The 15285-nt window shown below is 46.1% G+C and overlaps 1 protein-coding gene across 2 annotated transcripts in view; it reads right to left on the reverse strand.

Moving 5' to 3' along the window:
• Window positions 1–4105: 4105 nt before the first annotated feature.
• Eva1c (eva-1 homolog C) overlaps window positions 4106–15285 on the reverse strand; it is a 75580-nt gene continuing 64400 nt past the window's right edge. For both annotated transcript variants that reach the window (XM_076868265.2, XM_076868264.2), the window contains 3 exons: window positions 9192–9272; window positions 7330–7419; window positions 4106–4630 (listed from right to left, as the gene is read on the reverse strand). In XM_076868265.2, coding sequence (XP_076724380.2) covers window positions 4233–4630; window positions 7330–7419; window positions 9192–9272 — 569 coding nt within the window. In that variant the 3' untranslated portion in view covers window positions 4106–4232. The remainder of the gene's footprint in view (window positions 4631–7329; window positions 7420–9191; window positions 9273–15285) is intronic.

A 15285-nucleotide genomic window follows, 5' to 3' on the forward strand; every position in this document is an offset into this window, starting at 1 on the left:
TTCGTGGGTCAACAGTGGGACTGTCTCCAGAGCTCCCCAAGTCTGCCTGATCCTGGGTGTGCGGTGCTGGAGCAGCAGCAAATACCACAGCAGTCACAAAACACCAGAAGCACCTCTAAAAAGCTCTGGCGAATCCAGAAGAGCAGAACTTGACCACAGGCAGCTCAGGTCTTGGAAGTCAGCAGTGGGCGAGTGACTGAGGTGGTGACCGGAGCAAACCTCCCAGCAAGGACTGGCTTCTTTCCACTGGACCTCCAGGTCCCACAGCCTGGACTCTGCTGCCCAGAGATGCACACAGGCACCAGGAAGCAGCAGCCCATGTGTGCCCTGGGCTCCCTGGGGACTTCCGCCCAGGGGCTTCCTCCCAACCACCACGGTCCAGGGGCAGCCTCTCATCCAAATCTGGTTTGGTCATTTTCCTCCTGGGCTTTGTGCCTATCCAAACACAGTCTCAGCAGGACCCTCAGCCTCCTTCCATGGGAAGAATGTGGCATTCTTCTTTGGGGCTCAGAAAATGCAAATAAATCACTCGCTTTATTTGCACAAGTCAAAGACTGACCCTGGCGTTGGCAGGCCTGATGTCCAGCTGCCTCTTCAGGAGCCCTGGGAGGTGTGTGTGTGTGTATGTGTGTGTGTGTGAAAGAGAGAGAGAGAGAGAGTGAGAAGGGGTTCCAGGTGCCAGAGAGACTGAGATAAGAGGAAAGCAACATAGACTTGAAACAGATCTGTGGCCAAGGTCAGCTGGGCACAGCTCTTCGTCCAACAGGCAAACACATTTTGCAGCCATGTACTCTTTGGTCATCCAATGAACAGTGTTTACGTTCACAGAACGAGAGAAGAAGTTGTTTGAGAACCAGAAACAGCTACTGCAGGAGGTGCCACTCTGGGAACTGGAACAATATTGAAATGCTCCTGCTAGGTTCAGGGAATTAAAAGGACAAAGGTTCTCTGATCAGAGAGGTTAAAGAAGCTGGAAACAGAATTCTCTTCGTTCTCTGTAATGATCTAGGTTTCTTTCTGCTATCATCATCACACCCCTTGACTTCTCATTCCCTGCACTGTGGATGGAGGCCGAAGGGACCTAGAAATCCTAAGGAATCTCAGTCTCACCCTGCCTGTCCGCATGACACCCTCTTCATGAAGCCCTGCCGTCCACTTGCAGAGGGTCAGTGCAAGAGAAGCCATCATTGAAACTGGCAGGAGAAGGGGTGGGAGAGGGGATGCTGCCCTGATTCACCATGATTGTCCCCTTTCCTCTGCTGAGGGGGAACCACAGGATTTCTCTCCAACTCCATCTGCAATAGTTGTGCTATACACGGTTTTACTCTGGTAAAATATCACATGAGTACACACAGCAACGCTATACACAACAGCCCAAAGAAACAACCCAGATGTCCACCAACTGATGACTGATGACTACTTGAATGAGTTGTGGTATATCCAAGAAATGGAATATTACTGAGTCATAAAAAGGTGTCCTGGTGCATTCTATAACACAGAAAAACATTGAAGACATTATGTGAAATGAAATAAGAAAATCATAGAAGACTACATACTGTGTGGTCCCATTTATACAGACAGAAAGCAGATTGGTGGCTCAAGAGTCAGGGAAAATGGGGATGGAGTCTTGGTGGGCATTTTTTTTTAAGATTAGTAAATAATTTTTTACTTATATGAAAAATGTTCAGCATTGCCATGAAGTTCTTTAGAAGATGGAATATAATTTTTGACTTTCTATACCAGAAAATATGAAAGCTTTGTCAAAATTTTCCCAAATCAACATCTTATTTTCATCAAAACCAATCACACAGAATTCGCCTTCATATAGCATTTTTTAAAACTTGAGATGAGAAAATTATTGTTTCTGCTATTCAGTATTTTAAATATTCACACTTTTCCCTTTAGTGCATGAGTCCATCATTTTTCAGGTTTCATTTTGATCATTGTGGTCTCAACAAAGGAACCTCTTTCATTGCCATCAAAAGAAAAAAAAAGTTCTACACCAGAAAATCAAAAAAGATCATGAGTAATTATTCATAGAAGCTAAGTCTGCAAGAGCAACTCACTTTAATTTTTACTGTGTCTGCAAAATTCCTCCTGTGACTCTGCTATTACAGGTCTGTGCTTTCAAACAGAAGACACAGAGATCTTCTGACTTTCAAATGGAAAATGATAGAGAAGAGCTGCTTATAAAAAATCAAAATCTCAAATCAAGTGCCTTGTTCCAAAGTGCATCTCATTTTATTCGTCATCTCTGTATCTTGTCCATAATTTAAGACTAAGATGAACCTTTAGGGAATTCTAAGCCATTTTGATTTGGGGTCATTTGTCTAGGTTTCCCAGGGTTGGAGTTTTCTTTTTAGGCGGTGAACATATTTAAGAACTAGATAGAGGTGGTGGTGGTATAACACAATGAGTTGATAAAATTATACTGAATTCTTCCCTTTAAGATTAATTTAGGTGACTTGACTTTCAACTCCTATTTTTAAAAAATTATTGAAGACCTCTCTCTCCATCTGGGAGTCTGGGTCTCCTCACTCCACACCTTCACCTGGTGGTCTGTAGCCCAGGAAATCAAGATGCCTGCTCCACACCTGTGACTGTTCCCAAGGGAGCTCAGGACGGAGTCAACTCCAGCACATTCTGGCCAGGCGCAGTGGACTCCAACACGTAACAGTTAGTCAGCTTTTCATTGTCGTGGCCAAGATACCCAACGAGAACAATGGAGAGGAGGAGGAAAGGTTTATTTGGGGTTTTCGTCATGGTCGGAGACTCCATTGCTCTGGGCTGAGCTGAGGCAGAACATCGTGGCAGAAGAGCCCGGAGGAGAAAGGCAGCTCACCCCACGGTAGCCAGGGAGGGGAGGAAGGGGGTGGGGGGAGATCACAGCCAAGGCACCAGGCACACCCCCAGGGAGCTACTTCCTCCAGCCACCCCCCACTTGCCTAGAGTTCCCTCCCAGTTAGTCCATTCAAATTATGAACCCAGCAAATGGGTTAATCCACCGGTTACATCACAGTTCTCATAATCATTTCCCCTCTGAACATTCTTGCACTAACACAGGAGCTTTTCGGGGACACCTCATATCCAAACCATGACATTCATCTACGTGTTTTTGCAGAGTCGATGCGAGGGCGAAGCGAGACGGGCCGGGGGGCTTGCTGGTGGTCGGTGTATGAGATGGACAAGATATTTTATACTTCAATCCCACTGGGATCAAAAGAAAACATCCTCTGCACTGAGAGCTATAGTCTCCTGCTCACAGGGGGACATCTGAGGGTGCTGCCAGCACCTTCCAGCACCTTCCTAAACTCTTCTTTCTTCTGCTCCTTCATTAATGCTTTGAAAGCTGACTCCACTTGCCCCTTACCCCACGGGCTGCTGGGTGCTCTGGTTGTTGGCTTTCACCCTAGAAGCTCTGCAGTTTTCAACCCTAAGCCGGGAGTCCACAACTCTTTTGGTTCAGAACAAGAATAATTTTAGTCTTTCTAGAATATATTTACAAAAACAGACTGCGATCCACATCCAGCCTGCTGCCTGTTCTTGTGCAGCCCTTGAGCTAAGAATGGTTTTTATATTCTTAAATAGCTGATGTTAAAAGTAGGAGAATATGTGTAATGTGAGAATTAAATAAAATTCAGATTTTGGTGTCTATTGGAACAGAGCCACATTCATTCATTGGGTGCTATCTATGGCTTCTTTTGAGCCACAATAGCTAAGATGAGCAGTTGTGGCAATGCCCATGGTATCTGTTGTCTTGCTCTTAAAGAAAAATTTTACCAATCCCTGCTGTAACCAAATAATGTTAGCAAATCAAAGTACTCATGAGCTCGTTTGCTGTCCTGAGTATCAGTACAGATTTTTAAACTGATATCTGTGGATCTTCTGCTTATTCATATGTAAAATGGGGATAATGTTACTATCTCGTGAAGTTATTGTAAATATACGTATTCAACGAACAACAAGTAGGGCAGCACCTGTCATTGTAAGTGCTCAGTAAATGTGAGCTCTGTTTACATACAGACTTGTTAATGATAGACACAAACTCAAATAAGTACAGAACACAAAGACTTCTCCCCTCCTAATTTATTTTGGGGTGCTGTAAACAATTTGAAATGTCCCTTTGATGGCTTTCTGGCTTCACCAGTCTTGGATGCCATGGACAATTCTCCTTCATAGAAGGTACAAATGGAGGGGCATCTTGGATCCTTCCCTCTTCAGAAAGTGTGGTCTCATTGAGAGGCAGACGGTTTCCAGTAGAAGTGGCTCATGTTCCTCGGGAGGGACGTGTCCAAGCCACTGTTCATCCATATTTCCTGAATGATCTGCTCCCGGCGCTCAATCCTCTCTGCCAGCTCTGCAGCCTCGACGGAGCTGTGGGCTGGGTACGAAGTCCTGCAGACCCCCGCCAGCTCCCCTGGGAACTCCGAGTCAGAGGAGTCCTCCTCCTCTGCTTCCTCCTCGCTGTCCGCCCCAGGTTTGTCGCCTCCTGGCACCAGGCGCTCCCTCCCCAGCTGCAGCTCCTGAAAGTCTTTGGTGCAGGACACTCTGATGACCAAGGCACATAAGGTGAGGGTCAGGCCAATGCAGACACTGGACACAAACAGAAGGGCGGCTCTCTCAGGGTGGGCTGCGGAGGAGAGAAGAAGCGAGGAGTTGGGAGATGTCAGTCCTCACCAGCCCAAACCCCACAGAACCCGACGTCTGCCGGGGCAGGCAGCTAGTGAAGAACACCAACCCCGGGCTGCACCTTTGGCACCACCTCGGGGATCCTATCCCTCGGTGGTCAAAAAGAGAAAACGTTGAGTACCGGCACATGTGTATGTGCATGAGGGGATACATGAAGTGGGACTCAGGAGCTTTCTGGAGCCAGATCCCCCTGAATTTAAACACGGACCTGTCACTCATTAGACATGTGATTTTGAGGAAGTTGAATAACCTCTCTGGGCCTCAGTTTCCTCACCTGAACAATGGGGCTAACAAGTACTTTCTTACTGTAGCGTTGTTATGATGAAATAGGTTCATTCCTAAGAAGCTCCAGAAATACTCACGGGTGTGTAGCAAATGCTCAATAAAGTGTTAGCTATTATTAGTGGTAGACTATGAAGAATTAATTTTTGTCGGAAGTTCAAATGACTTCATAAGTTCATTCAGATAGAAACTTAAGTAATAATATTATAGATGTTTGCCAAACTTAATTCCTTTCTTTTTAGGTCAAAAAAAAAAAAAAGAAATTCTAGTAATTTTTCCTGCATCCATACGGACCTTCCATGTAGTAATAGAAATAAAAAATAATGCAACTAAGTTCTATATATCTTGGTCTAAACCCTTACGATGCTTAGTCCTTGCATAAGGCCAGTGTAGGGAGGACTAATTCACTTATTTTACTATCACCCTCTCTATGGTGTCTACCCCTTGGGGTGTGGGCACTTCCATTCTGGATACAAGTAAACTCCTTCATATTATGGACCCGGAGTCGGCAGACTTTTCCAGTAAATGATCAGACAGTAAATATTTTAGTTTTCATGGGCCATATGATCTCCATTGCACATACCGACCTCTGTTGTTGTAGCGCAAAAGCAGCCATAGTGTGTAAAGTAGAAGGCACTGCTATCCCAATAAAACTTTATTAGTAGATTTGGGCTGTGGGCCACAGTTTGCTGACCTCTGATGCAGATGCTAAAGCTGGGACCCAGCGGGGAAGCTACTGTCAAAAGCCAGTGGCCTCTTCAGACTGGAACCCAGAACTTCAACAGGGGGCTTCTTGTGGGGTACACTTTGGTTCCTCCTGCATTTCCTCAGTGCATCTCAATGGAAATTTGGAGACACTGGCACTTGGGATGAAGTCATTGCACAGTAGGAGAAAAGATGCCAGGACCTGAGGCTCTGAGCCAACTGACAAATCTTTTCCCCCTCTTCGTGCAAATCACAGCCTCATCTTCCCCAACTCCATTCTTGCCAGAATGGCAAGATGTGGAAACGGAAGGGTGGTTGTAAAAAAGAAAGAAACCAATAACCACATGACAAACCCACAGGAGGAGGAGTGCTCTGGAGAGTCGGTGGGGGAAGAGCGGCAGGACCAAGCTCTCCCTTTCCTGTACCAAAATACTTCCTCAAGCCTTATCTCCCTCTGAAGAAGGGTGATCCAAACCCAATCCCAGCCCCGTTGGCCTTGATGGGAAGAACATTATGCATTATATTAATGTATATTTTACTGAGGGTCTCAGGCTTTGGCCTCTGATATGGTCTGGATAAGTGTCCCTCTAAAGTACGTATGTAAAAGTCCCCAGGGTGGTACTCTGTGAAAGTGCTGTGGACCTAGCAGAAGGGCCTTAGGCCACTCGGGGCATGCACTTAGAGGTGACTGTGGAACCCTGGTCTCTTCCTCTCTGCTCTAATTCAAGATGTGACTGCTGAGTTTGTCAGGTCCCCCAATAATCATGATGTGCCAGAGGCCCCACCAATAGGGCTACCTGGTTTTGGACTTAAGCCTCCAGAACTCTAAGCCAAACCAAACCTCCCTTTACTTAGTAAGTGTCAGATATTCAGTTTTAGCAATGGAAAGCTGACTAATACAACCCCCTGACCAGGCAGGCAGGCACTGTTGAAACTTGGATCAACATTTCAGGGGCTGAGGCTGTGGCTCAGTAGTAGAGCACTTGCCTAGCATGTGTGAGGCACTGGGTTCGAGTCTCAGAACCACATATAAATAAATGAATAAAATAAAGGTCCATGCATCTAAAAAAAAAAAAAAACATTTCAAATTAGTATCTGTCGTAAGCTAAGCAGGGAAGGTGGCAAGGATTGTTGGTACCTCCCCAAAGAGGATCTGCCAGGCTGGGTGCCATCCTTCTGGCCCTGCTAATTCAGGAGGACTGAGTCTGATTGCTCCTTATGGGGAAGATTAACCAGGGAAAACGTGGCAACCACGAGAAATGACACTCAGCTCGGAAAGTGACTCTGTCCTCGCGGGGCATGGCTTGTTTTGTTTACTTAAGAAGTTCCATCCTTTTTTCTTCCAGTTGGGGTGGAATTCAATAATCCCACGCCCTTCCCAAATTTTAGACCTGGGAAATGCATTCCAACTTTTCAGGGGGGAAAACACCTGAGGAGCCCAGCCCCTAAACAGAACAATTCTATCTGTGGTTCTCTTGCCCGTTGCCTGGTTGCAGCTGTACTTGAATTCGGGTTTCTGGACCTCAGAGCTCGGCAGTTGCCATGTCAAACTAAAAGTCATTTTACCTGAGTTTTTCAATTGAATGGTGCATTTGTTAACAAGGCTTTAGTAAATCTGTTAGCATTCCAGGAGGCTTTGAGTCGATGACCTACCTCTAATGTAAGCAAACGCTGCCAGAGAGTTGCTAACAATAACTCCATCTTTCCACAGAACTTTTGACTCACTTGGGTCGAAGTTTATACCTGTTTTACAAATAAAAAAAAGTACAAAAGAAGTTCATCAGAGCTGTTCATAGTACCTCTGCCATTCCTTGTCCTGGACTACCAGAATAATTAAAAGTCACCAAAATCAAATAAATGAGCCTCTTGCTATATGATGGACAGTGAAGCCATTAAGAGTGCGCAGGAAGCAGTCCTTGAAAATACTGAGCGATAAAAGGGATTAGCAAATCCCTTTTAAAATGTGTCAGTGCCAAATTCAGGTGTGGCTCATCCACTCCACTGCAGAAGAGAACAAATCCATCTTTCATTCCCATGGACCTGCTGCCCGCTCTGTGGACCAGAGATAAGACAAACCTTGGATCCTGGGGGCAGGCACTGTAGGTCTGCTTTTTTTGGAGCTCCCAGAAGAATGGGGGAGGGTGGCCTGTGTACATGCTGGGGAAACTGCCTGGATGAGTTAGCCAGCTGGTGCTGGGCAGTCTGGGGGCTCAGGGGACCCCTGAGAACATCAGACAGGGCAGATGTCTATGAGAAACATGGCGTGGATTTCTCAGGTCCCCTCTGCAGGGGGACCAAGTATTCATGGGATCAGTGGGTCTGAGATGCAGAGCCTGGCAGGAAGCAGAGTCGTGAACTAAAGAACACGGAAGAACATCACCAGTGATTATTTTTAAGCTTTGAACTAGGGGTGATTTCTGTTTCTTGGTGTTTTTCTGTGTTTTTCATACCAAGAAGTTTATATAAAGGCAAATTATAGGGTTGGGGTTGTGGCTCAGTGGCAAAGCACTTGCCTAGCATGTGTGAGGCACTGGGTTCAATCCCCAGCACCACATAAAAATTAATAAAATAAAGGCATTTAAAAAAGCAAATTATAGAGTTAGCCCTCTCTATCTGAGGGGGTCTGCATCTGTGGATTCATCCAACCACTGATCAAAAATATTCCCCCCAAAATTGCATCTATACTGAACATGTACAGATTTTTTTCCTTGTCACATTTCCCTAAAAAAAATACAATATAGCAACTATTTCCGTAGCACTGACATCTTATTGGGTATTATAATTAACCTAGAGATCTTTTAAAATATGCAGGAGGATGTGAGTAGGTCACACACAACACTACTCCATTTTGTATAAGGACCTTGAGCTCCTGCTGGTTTTGATGATCTGTGGAGCGTTCTGGAACCAGTTCCCCACAGACACAGAGGGACATGGGTACTTTTATAATTAAGGGGAAATACCTAATAAATATAATAAAATAACACACTCACTACCCCAAACCCAGCATCCGAAGTGCTTCCTATTCTATGCAGCTTCTCTCAGGAACCCCATGGGTCTGAAATCCATTCTAGATTTGACACAAAAATCAAGATTTCCATCCCTCTTTACTGACAGAAATCCAGGGAAAACTGAAGGAGGAAGGTGGTGTGTTGTGGAGCCTGTAGGTCCTACCTGGCCCTGGCCACCTGAGTTCCCAACAGGATCATCTTTGCTGACCACCAATGGGCTCATTGTGTAATCTAACGTACGTTTGAGCAGATCCTTGTTCAAAGTGGCTTTTCTTTTAGGAAGCAAAAGGGGAATGGAGGGGAAGTTTATTCTACTTAATACTTTTATAAAATCAAAACCAAACCAAATGCTGGCTGCCGTCTGCAACCATTAGACTCCTGTACCGGCATTACCAGAGCAAGTAGCTCAAAACACCTCCTGATGTCCCCTGTCCTCTGGGCAATGTATGCATGGTGGTGGTCAGGGGTTCCCTACCTTCACTTCAAGATCAGGGCTACCAACATTACCATGTTCAGCGTCCTTCTGCTTCAAAGAAGGCTTGAGGTTAACAATGGCTGGATCGATCGCAGTGAGGATGTTCTTGGGAACTAAAAGCCAAAAGGAAATATTTATATACTTGTATATTTTTAAAATTTATACACTTAATATATGTTTAAGGTAGATAATATTTAAAATCCACTATTCAGATCGGTTCAAGAATCACTGCTAGTCAGATGCACACATGGACACACATCCATTCTCTCTCTCATACACACACACACACACACACACACCCCAATGGTGCCTGAGTAATCACCAAATATTCCAGAAAGGTAAAATTTTAGTTCCATTTTTACATTAATAAAAAAAGTGGAAAATAACAAGACTATGATATATTCATTCCATGGAATACAACCTAATGATAAAAAGAATTAAGTAGTGATGCATGTTTTGAACCTCAAGAACAGGCTCAGTGGAAGAAGCCATTCACAAAAGATCATGTATTGTGTGCTTGCATTTACATGAAATATTCAGAAAAAGTAAATCTAGTGATAGAAGTTAGATCAGTGGTTCCCTGCATCCTCAATGAATGTGAAGAGAATTCCAGGACTCCAAGCCAAAGTGATTCACTAAGTAGGACGAGAGGATTATAGAGAGACTGGTACTGAGGAAGGCAGCCCCATACACGCCTCTGGAGGTGGTTAAAGATTCTGCTGAACTGACCCTAAGAATAAGTGGTCAGACGTCAGGATCCCTAGGCACGGCAGCTGGCGGATGACAGCAGAGGCTGAAACAGAGCACAGCATGGATTTCTCAGGTCCCCACTGCAGGGCGACCAGGTGCTCATGGGATCAGTGGGTCAGAGATGCAGAGCCTGGCAGAAAGCAGTCATGAACTCAAGAACACGGAAGAACATCACCGCTGATTATTTTTAGGCCAAGTGCACTGCCTGCCACAGGCCCAGAGAGGGCGGAGGAAACCAAATAGTCTTGCAGCAGAAAATTGCTTCTTTTTATTTGTCCTTTCGCCCAGCTGATATCTGGGAAAAGTGCTAACAGGAAATAGAAGTGAAGCCAACACAAACTGCAAGTTCAACTGCGTTGCTTTTTAAAATGTGGATGTGTAACCGATGTGATTCTGCAATCTGTATTTGGGGTAAAAATGGGAGTTCATAACCCACTTGAGTCTAATGTATGAAATATGCTATGTCAAGAGCTCTGTAATGTTTTGAACAACCAATAAAAAAAATCTTAAGAAACATAAAATAAAAAAAAAAAAAGAATGCATAAGACACCTTCGGCAGTGAGAAAACTTCATTTCCATTCTCGGCGAGCTTAATTAAATTCTTCTGGGGATGTCCCAGGATCACCAGCCAGAGAACATTCCTAAACTGGGAGCTCTCCAAGAGCAGGAGGCCCTGGCACCGTCGTGCCCACTAGTGAGGTCAAGTTCTGAAGAGACCCAGAGAAGATGCAGGGCACACTACCCATCCTGGGACCGTGGCAGTGCCCGGGGTGCTGAGCTAGGCTGCCAAGGGGAGCTTTCTTTTCTTTTCTCTTTCTTTCTTTCCTTCCTTCCTTCTTTCCTTCTTCCTTCTCTCTCTCTCTCTCTCTCTCTCTCTCTCTCTCTCTCTCTCTTTCTCTCTCTTTCATTTTTTCTTTTTCCAGTACTGGGGTTTGAACTCAGGGGCACCCACTACTGAGCCCCATCCCCAGCCCTATTTTGTATTTTATTTAGGGACAGGGTCTCTCTGAGTCGCTTAGTGCCTCGATTTTGCTGAGGCCGCCTTTGAACTCGTGATACTCCTGCCTCAGCATCCTGAGCCACTGGGATTACAAGTGTGGGCCACCACGCCCAGAACAAGAAGCTTTCTAATCAAACACCTCTCACTCCTTTCTAGGTCCTGAGAATTCTGTCCCTGGTTCCCTGGCACCAGTAAGTCAGGACATGTCATCTTTCCCTACCAGGAGTAGCACTTCCTTCTCACATTTCTCTCGGCTCATTCTCAAAATGTGGCCCTAGGAGGCCCTTGGCTCTCTGCAAATGCCAGAGATTTTATAGGCGTGAAAGATCAAGAATTTTATGGAGGATGCAAATTAAAACTACTCTAAGATCTCATCTCACTCCAGTCAGAGTGGCAGCTATTATGAAGACAAACAATAATAAGTGTTAGCGAGGATGTGGGGAAAAGGGTACACTCATACACTGCTGGTGGGACTGCAAATTGGTGCAGCCAATATGGAAAGCAGTATGGAGATTCCTTGGAAATCTGGGAATGGAACCACCATTTGACCTAGCTGTCCCTCTCCTGGGTCTATACCCAAAGGACTTAAAAACAGCATACTACAGGGACACAGCCACTTCAATGTTTATAGCAGCACAATTCACAATAGCTAAACTGTGGAACCAACCTATATGCCCTTCAATATAGGTGAATGGATAAAAAAAATGTGGCATATATACACAATGGAATATTAGCAATAAAAGAGAATAAAATCATGGCATTTGCAGGTAAATGGACGGCATTGGAGGAGATAATGCTAAGTGAAGTTAGCCAATCCCAAAAAACCAAATGCCAAATGTTTTCTCTGATATAAGGTGACTGGCTCACAGTGGGGTAGGGAGGGGGAGCATGGGAGGAATAGATGAATTCTAGATAGGGCAGGGGATTAGCAAGGATGGTGGAATGTGATGAACATCATTTTCCAAAGTACATGTATGAAGACACGAATTGGGTGTCAACATACTTGATATACAGAGATATGAAAAATTGTGGCATATTTGTGTAATAAGAATTTGTAATGCAAAAAAAAATTAAGTACACGTATGAAGACATGAATTGGCTTGAACATACTTTATATACAAAAATATGAAAAACTGTGCTCTATATGTGTAATAAGAATTGTAATGCATTCCACTGTTGTATATTTAAAAAATAAAATCAATTATAAAAAAAGAATTTTATAGAGGAGCTCAGAGAGGAAGGGCATTCTAGAAAGAGCTCTGCAGGATAACCAGATTCAAGGGATGTCGTCGCCTGTGTCTGACACAGGTCATGGCAGGAAACTTGCTCATTTAGTATGTAAAAATGGCTCTGGTATTGAAAGAATATTTTAGGACATTTAAAGTAACAGGTGTCAACACACCTGTCAGATTCTTCAAACCAGTTCAGGACAGGAGCGGGCACTGGGGTGTGATTTATTATCATCTCTCAAACCTGCTCCTCTCCACTTTAGATAGATTCATGAAAACACCAGCCAAGTGCTCTTATGGAGCGCCTAATGTGGCTGGGCCCTGTTGTGGAAAGGTTAAACGATGCATCTAGCACAATCCTCTAGTAGCCTGGTAAAGATGTGTATTGTTTCCTTTCTAAAGATAGAAAGTGGAGGCTCAAAGAGGCACCATCCTCCAGGAAGGGCAAAGCCTCCATTCCTGGTGTGGTTCACACAACACCCTCACTCTCTCCACCTTGCTAGACTGTCCCTGGCACATCCAGCCTTTGGGAATTGGATCAAAGATTATTTTAAAGGATTATAAAGATGGCAAAGTGATTCCCCCTCAGGAAGTCCCTCTCGAATCTGTGTGCCTGAAGCCAGACTTTAAGGGAACGTGAATGGTTTGCTAGATTTGGGCAAAACCCTCATCTTGATCAACTGATAGGTTGATTGACTGACTAAATAAACCTTCTGGGTCAAACTTGGATCAGTGCAGACTTTAAGAAAGAAATCTCCATAAGTTGAACTTAGGACCTCAAATAATTCTTAACATCAGAGACAAAAATGGTTTGATGTAACCGTAGACTATGTGGTGCCCAGATGGTCGGTATGTGATCCTTTAAACGGCGGCCACTGTCCTCTCCCCAGTCCTCCAGGAGGAGCTGAGGGGCCCCAGAAAATTGTCGGGGGGGGGGGGTGGGATGCCGGCAGTGTCTGCCTTGGTGACCCTTGGACCACAAGAGGACCCAGGGCCTGTGTGCATGGGAAGGAGCCCTCCGTGCAGAGAGGAGCGGGGATCAGGGAGCTGGCCGAGCCATGCAGGTCTGCCTTCCCACTGGGACAGCCAAAAATCCCGCTTCTCTATACAGTTTATCTAATGGTAAAAATAGAGAGTGAGGACCTCATATTGCAGCACTTTAAAGATGAGGACTTGAATGAGGTGCCTCCAGATCCAATCAGTGGCCACATGCTCTGAGCCCTGAGGGCCCTGACGTCAGCCAGACGTGCTGCTGTAATGGGAACGGCAGAAGGCTGCACAGCCCAGGCGCTCCCCCCAGGGCAGGTGACAGTGCTGATGTCAACCACCCAGCCCAGACGCAGGGCGGAAATGCGGAGCCTTGAGGAAATGATGCTATAAAACGGGTAGGAATATTCTTCCTAAAACGCAAGTTCCTTGTGCTCTGTGAGAAAACCTTTCAGGGGTTCTCAGTGCCCTGAAGTACAAATAAACTTGAACTTCCCGTCCCCCGCCTATGGAGGCTGGAGCTCACCCCCCAGGCTTTGTCTACGCCCTGCCTTCTGCCTGCCCTTCCCTTCCCTTCTCCCCCTTTCACTCTGCAGACTCCCCCTGACACGTGGTCACACCTGCCTCAGATACCACACCCCCTGGGAAGCCCTCCTGACCCCTGAAGTCTCCCTATGTGCCCTTCATGGCACCATAACATAGAACCCCCATTTCCACTCTAGCCCCCACCTCCATGCCCGGCGTGTCACTCACGCAGTAAACAAGCATGGCGTGGATAAAGGTGAGCCTGAAACAGCACTCTCCTGCCCCTCTCTGACCCAAGAACTCGGCCACGGAGCTGAGCCACAGAGCAGCGGTTGATGCCCGATGAAGGCCAGCCATCGGACGCACAGACGCTCACACCCGCAGATCGTCTGGTGAGTCCCTTGATGCCTACCTCTTCCCCGACTGCCAATATCATGAGGACGAGGACCACGTGCTTTGCCGCTGACCCCTTAGCACCAGGCACAGCTCTGGGCTACAGAGAAGGCACACAGGATGTGCAGAATGGGACACGGGACACGCCGCCCCCACCCCCACCCCGGTCCTGAAGTTCAGCTCATCTTTTTGGTAGGAGCTAAGAGGAGCCACAGCCCTAGCAGAACAGGCCGGCAGAACCTGCTGCTCCTGGGCTTAAAAACACACTAGAAAAGTCACGTCATTGGCAGGCTCAAGCCCCGCTCCCCACTCAAACCCAGCTGGGGAGGCCCTCAGGTTTGGGACCTCCGAGTGACGAATGTTGAGCTTCCAGGGAACCTCAGCCAGGAAGGGCTCCAGGTCACCCAGAGCTTTTAAGGTATAGCGCAGGAAAAAAGACTGAGCCAGCCAAAGCAGCCTTCCTGTAGCAAATGTGGGTGCTCCTATTTGGGGAATACATTTATCTAGTCATGTCATTGTACCTATTGTGTGCTGAGAGCCACCACCGAGTCTGTCTGGCCCCTGGCATTTTGCCAACAGTATTGATTGACAGGCGAGACATTACTATCCGCCTCTGCCACTACTTTTGAGTTCTCGCAGTATTTTGGAGTTCTCGTGGGGATTTCCGGGGATTCCCCGAGAGTTCCCATTGGTTGGGGAAGTGCAGGAGGAGGGATTTCCGGGAGAGATATTGCCGGCTGGGGGTTCCTGGACTAGCCTCAGTGGCATTCGGGAGAATTCCCCAGGAGCGTGTGTGAGGTTTTTTCTTGCAGTTCAAAAATAAAGTTTGTTCCTGCTTCAGTGGCTCGTGATTTGTGCCCAGCCAGACTGCAGCAATTGTGGCCTTGACAATAGAGAAAAAAATATTTTTAGTTCAGCATATAGAAATCTGGAGATGCAAGGGGGTTTTACCAGCCACAAAAAGGAATGCAGCACTGCCACATGCTCCAGCATGCTTAAACTGTGAAAATACACACCAAAGGTTACACACCGTATGACTCGAGTTATAGGAAATGTGCCGAAGAGACGAATCCTTGAAGACAGAAAGCAGACAGGTGGCAGCCCGGGGTTCAGGGGTGTAAGGGTAGATTCGGGGGGTTGGGGGGGTGCTGACTGATTAAGGGCATGGCATTTCTTTGAGGGTGATCAGAATGTTCTTAAATTGTTTGTGGTGATGGTTGCACAATTCCATGTACCTGCTAA

This window comes from Callospermophilus lateralis, chromosome 10, assembly GCF_048772815.1.
Source record: "Callospermophilus lateralis isolate mCalLat2 chromosome 10, mCalLat2.hap1, whole genome shotgun sequence".
Classification (NCBI taxonomy): domain Eukaryota; kingdom Metazoa; phylum Chordata; class Mammalia; order Rodentia; family Sciuridae; genus Callospermophilus; species Callospermophilus lateralis.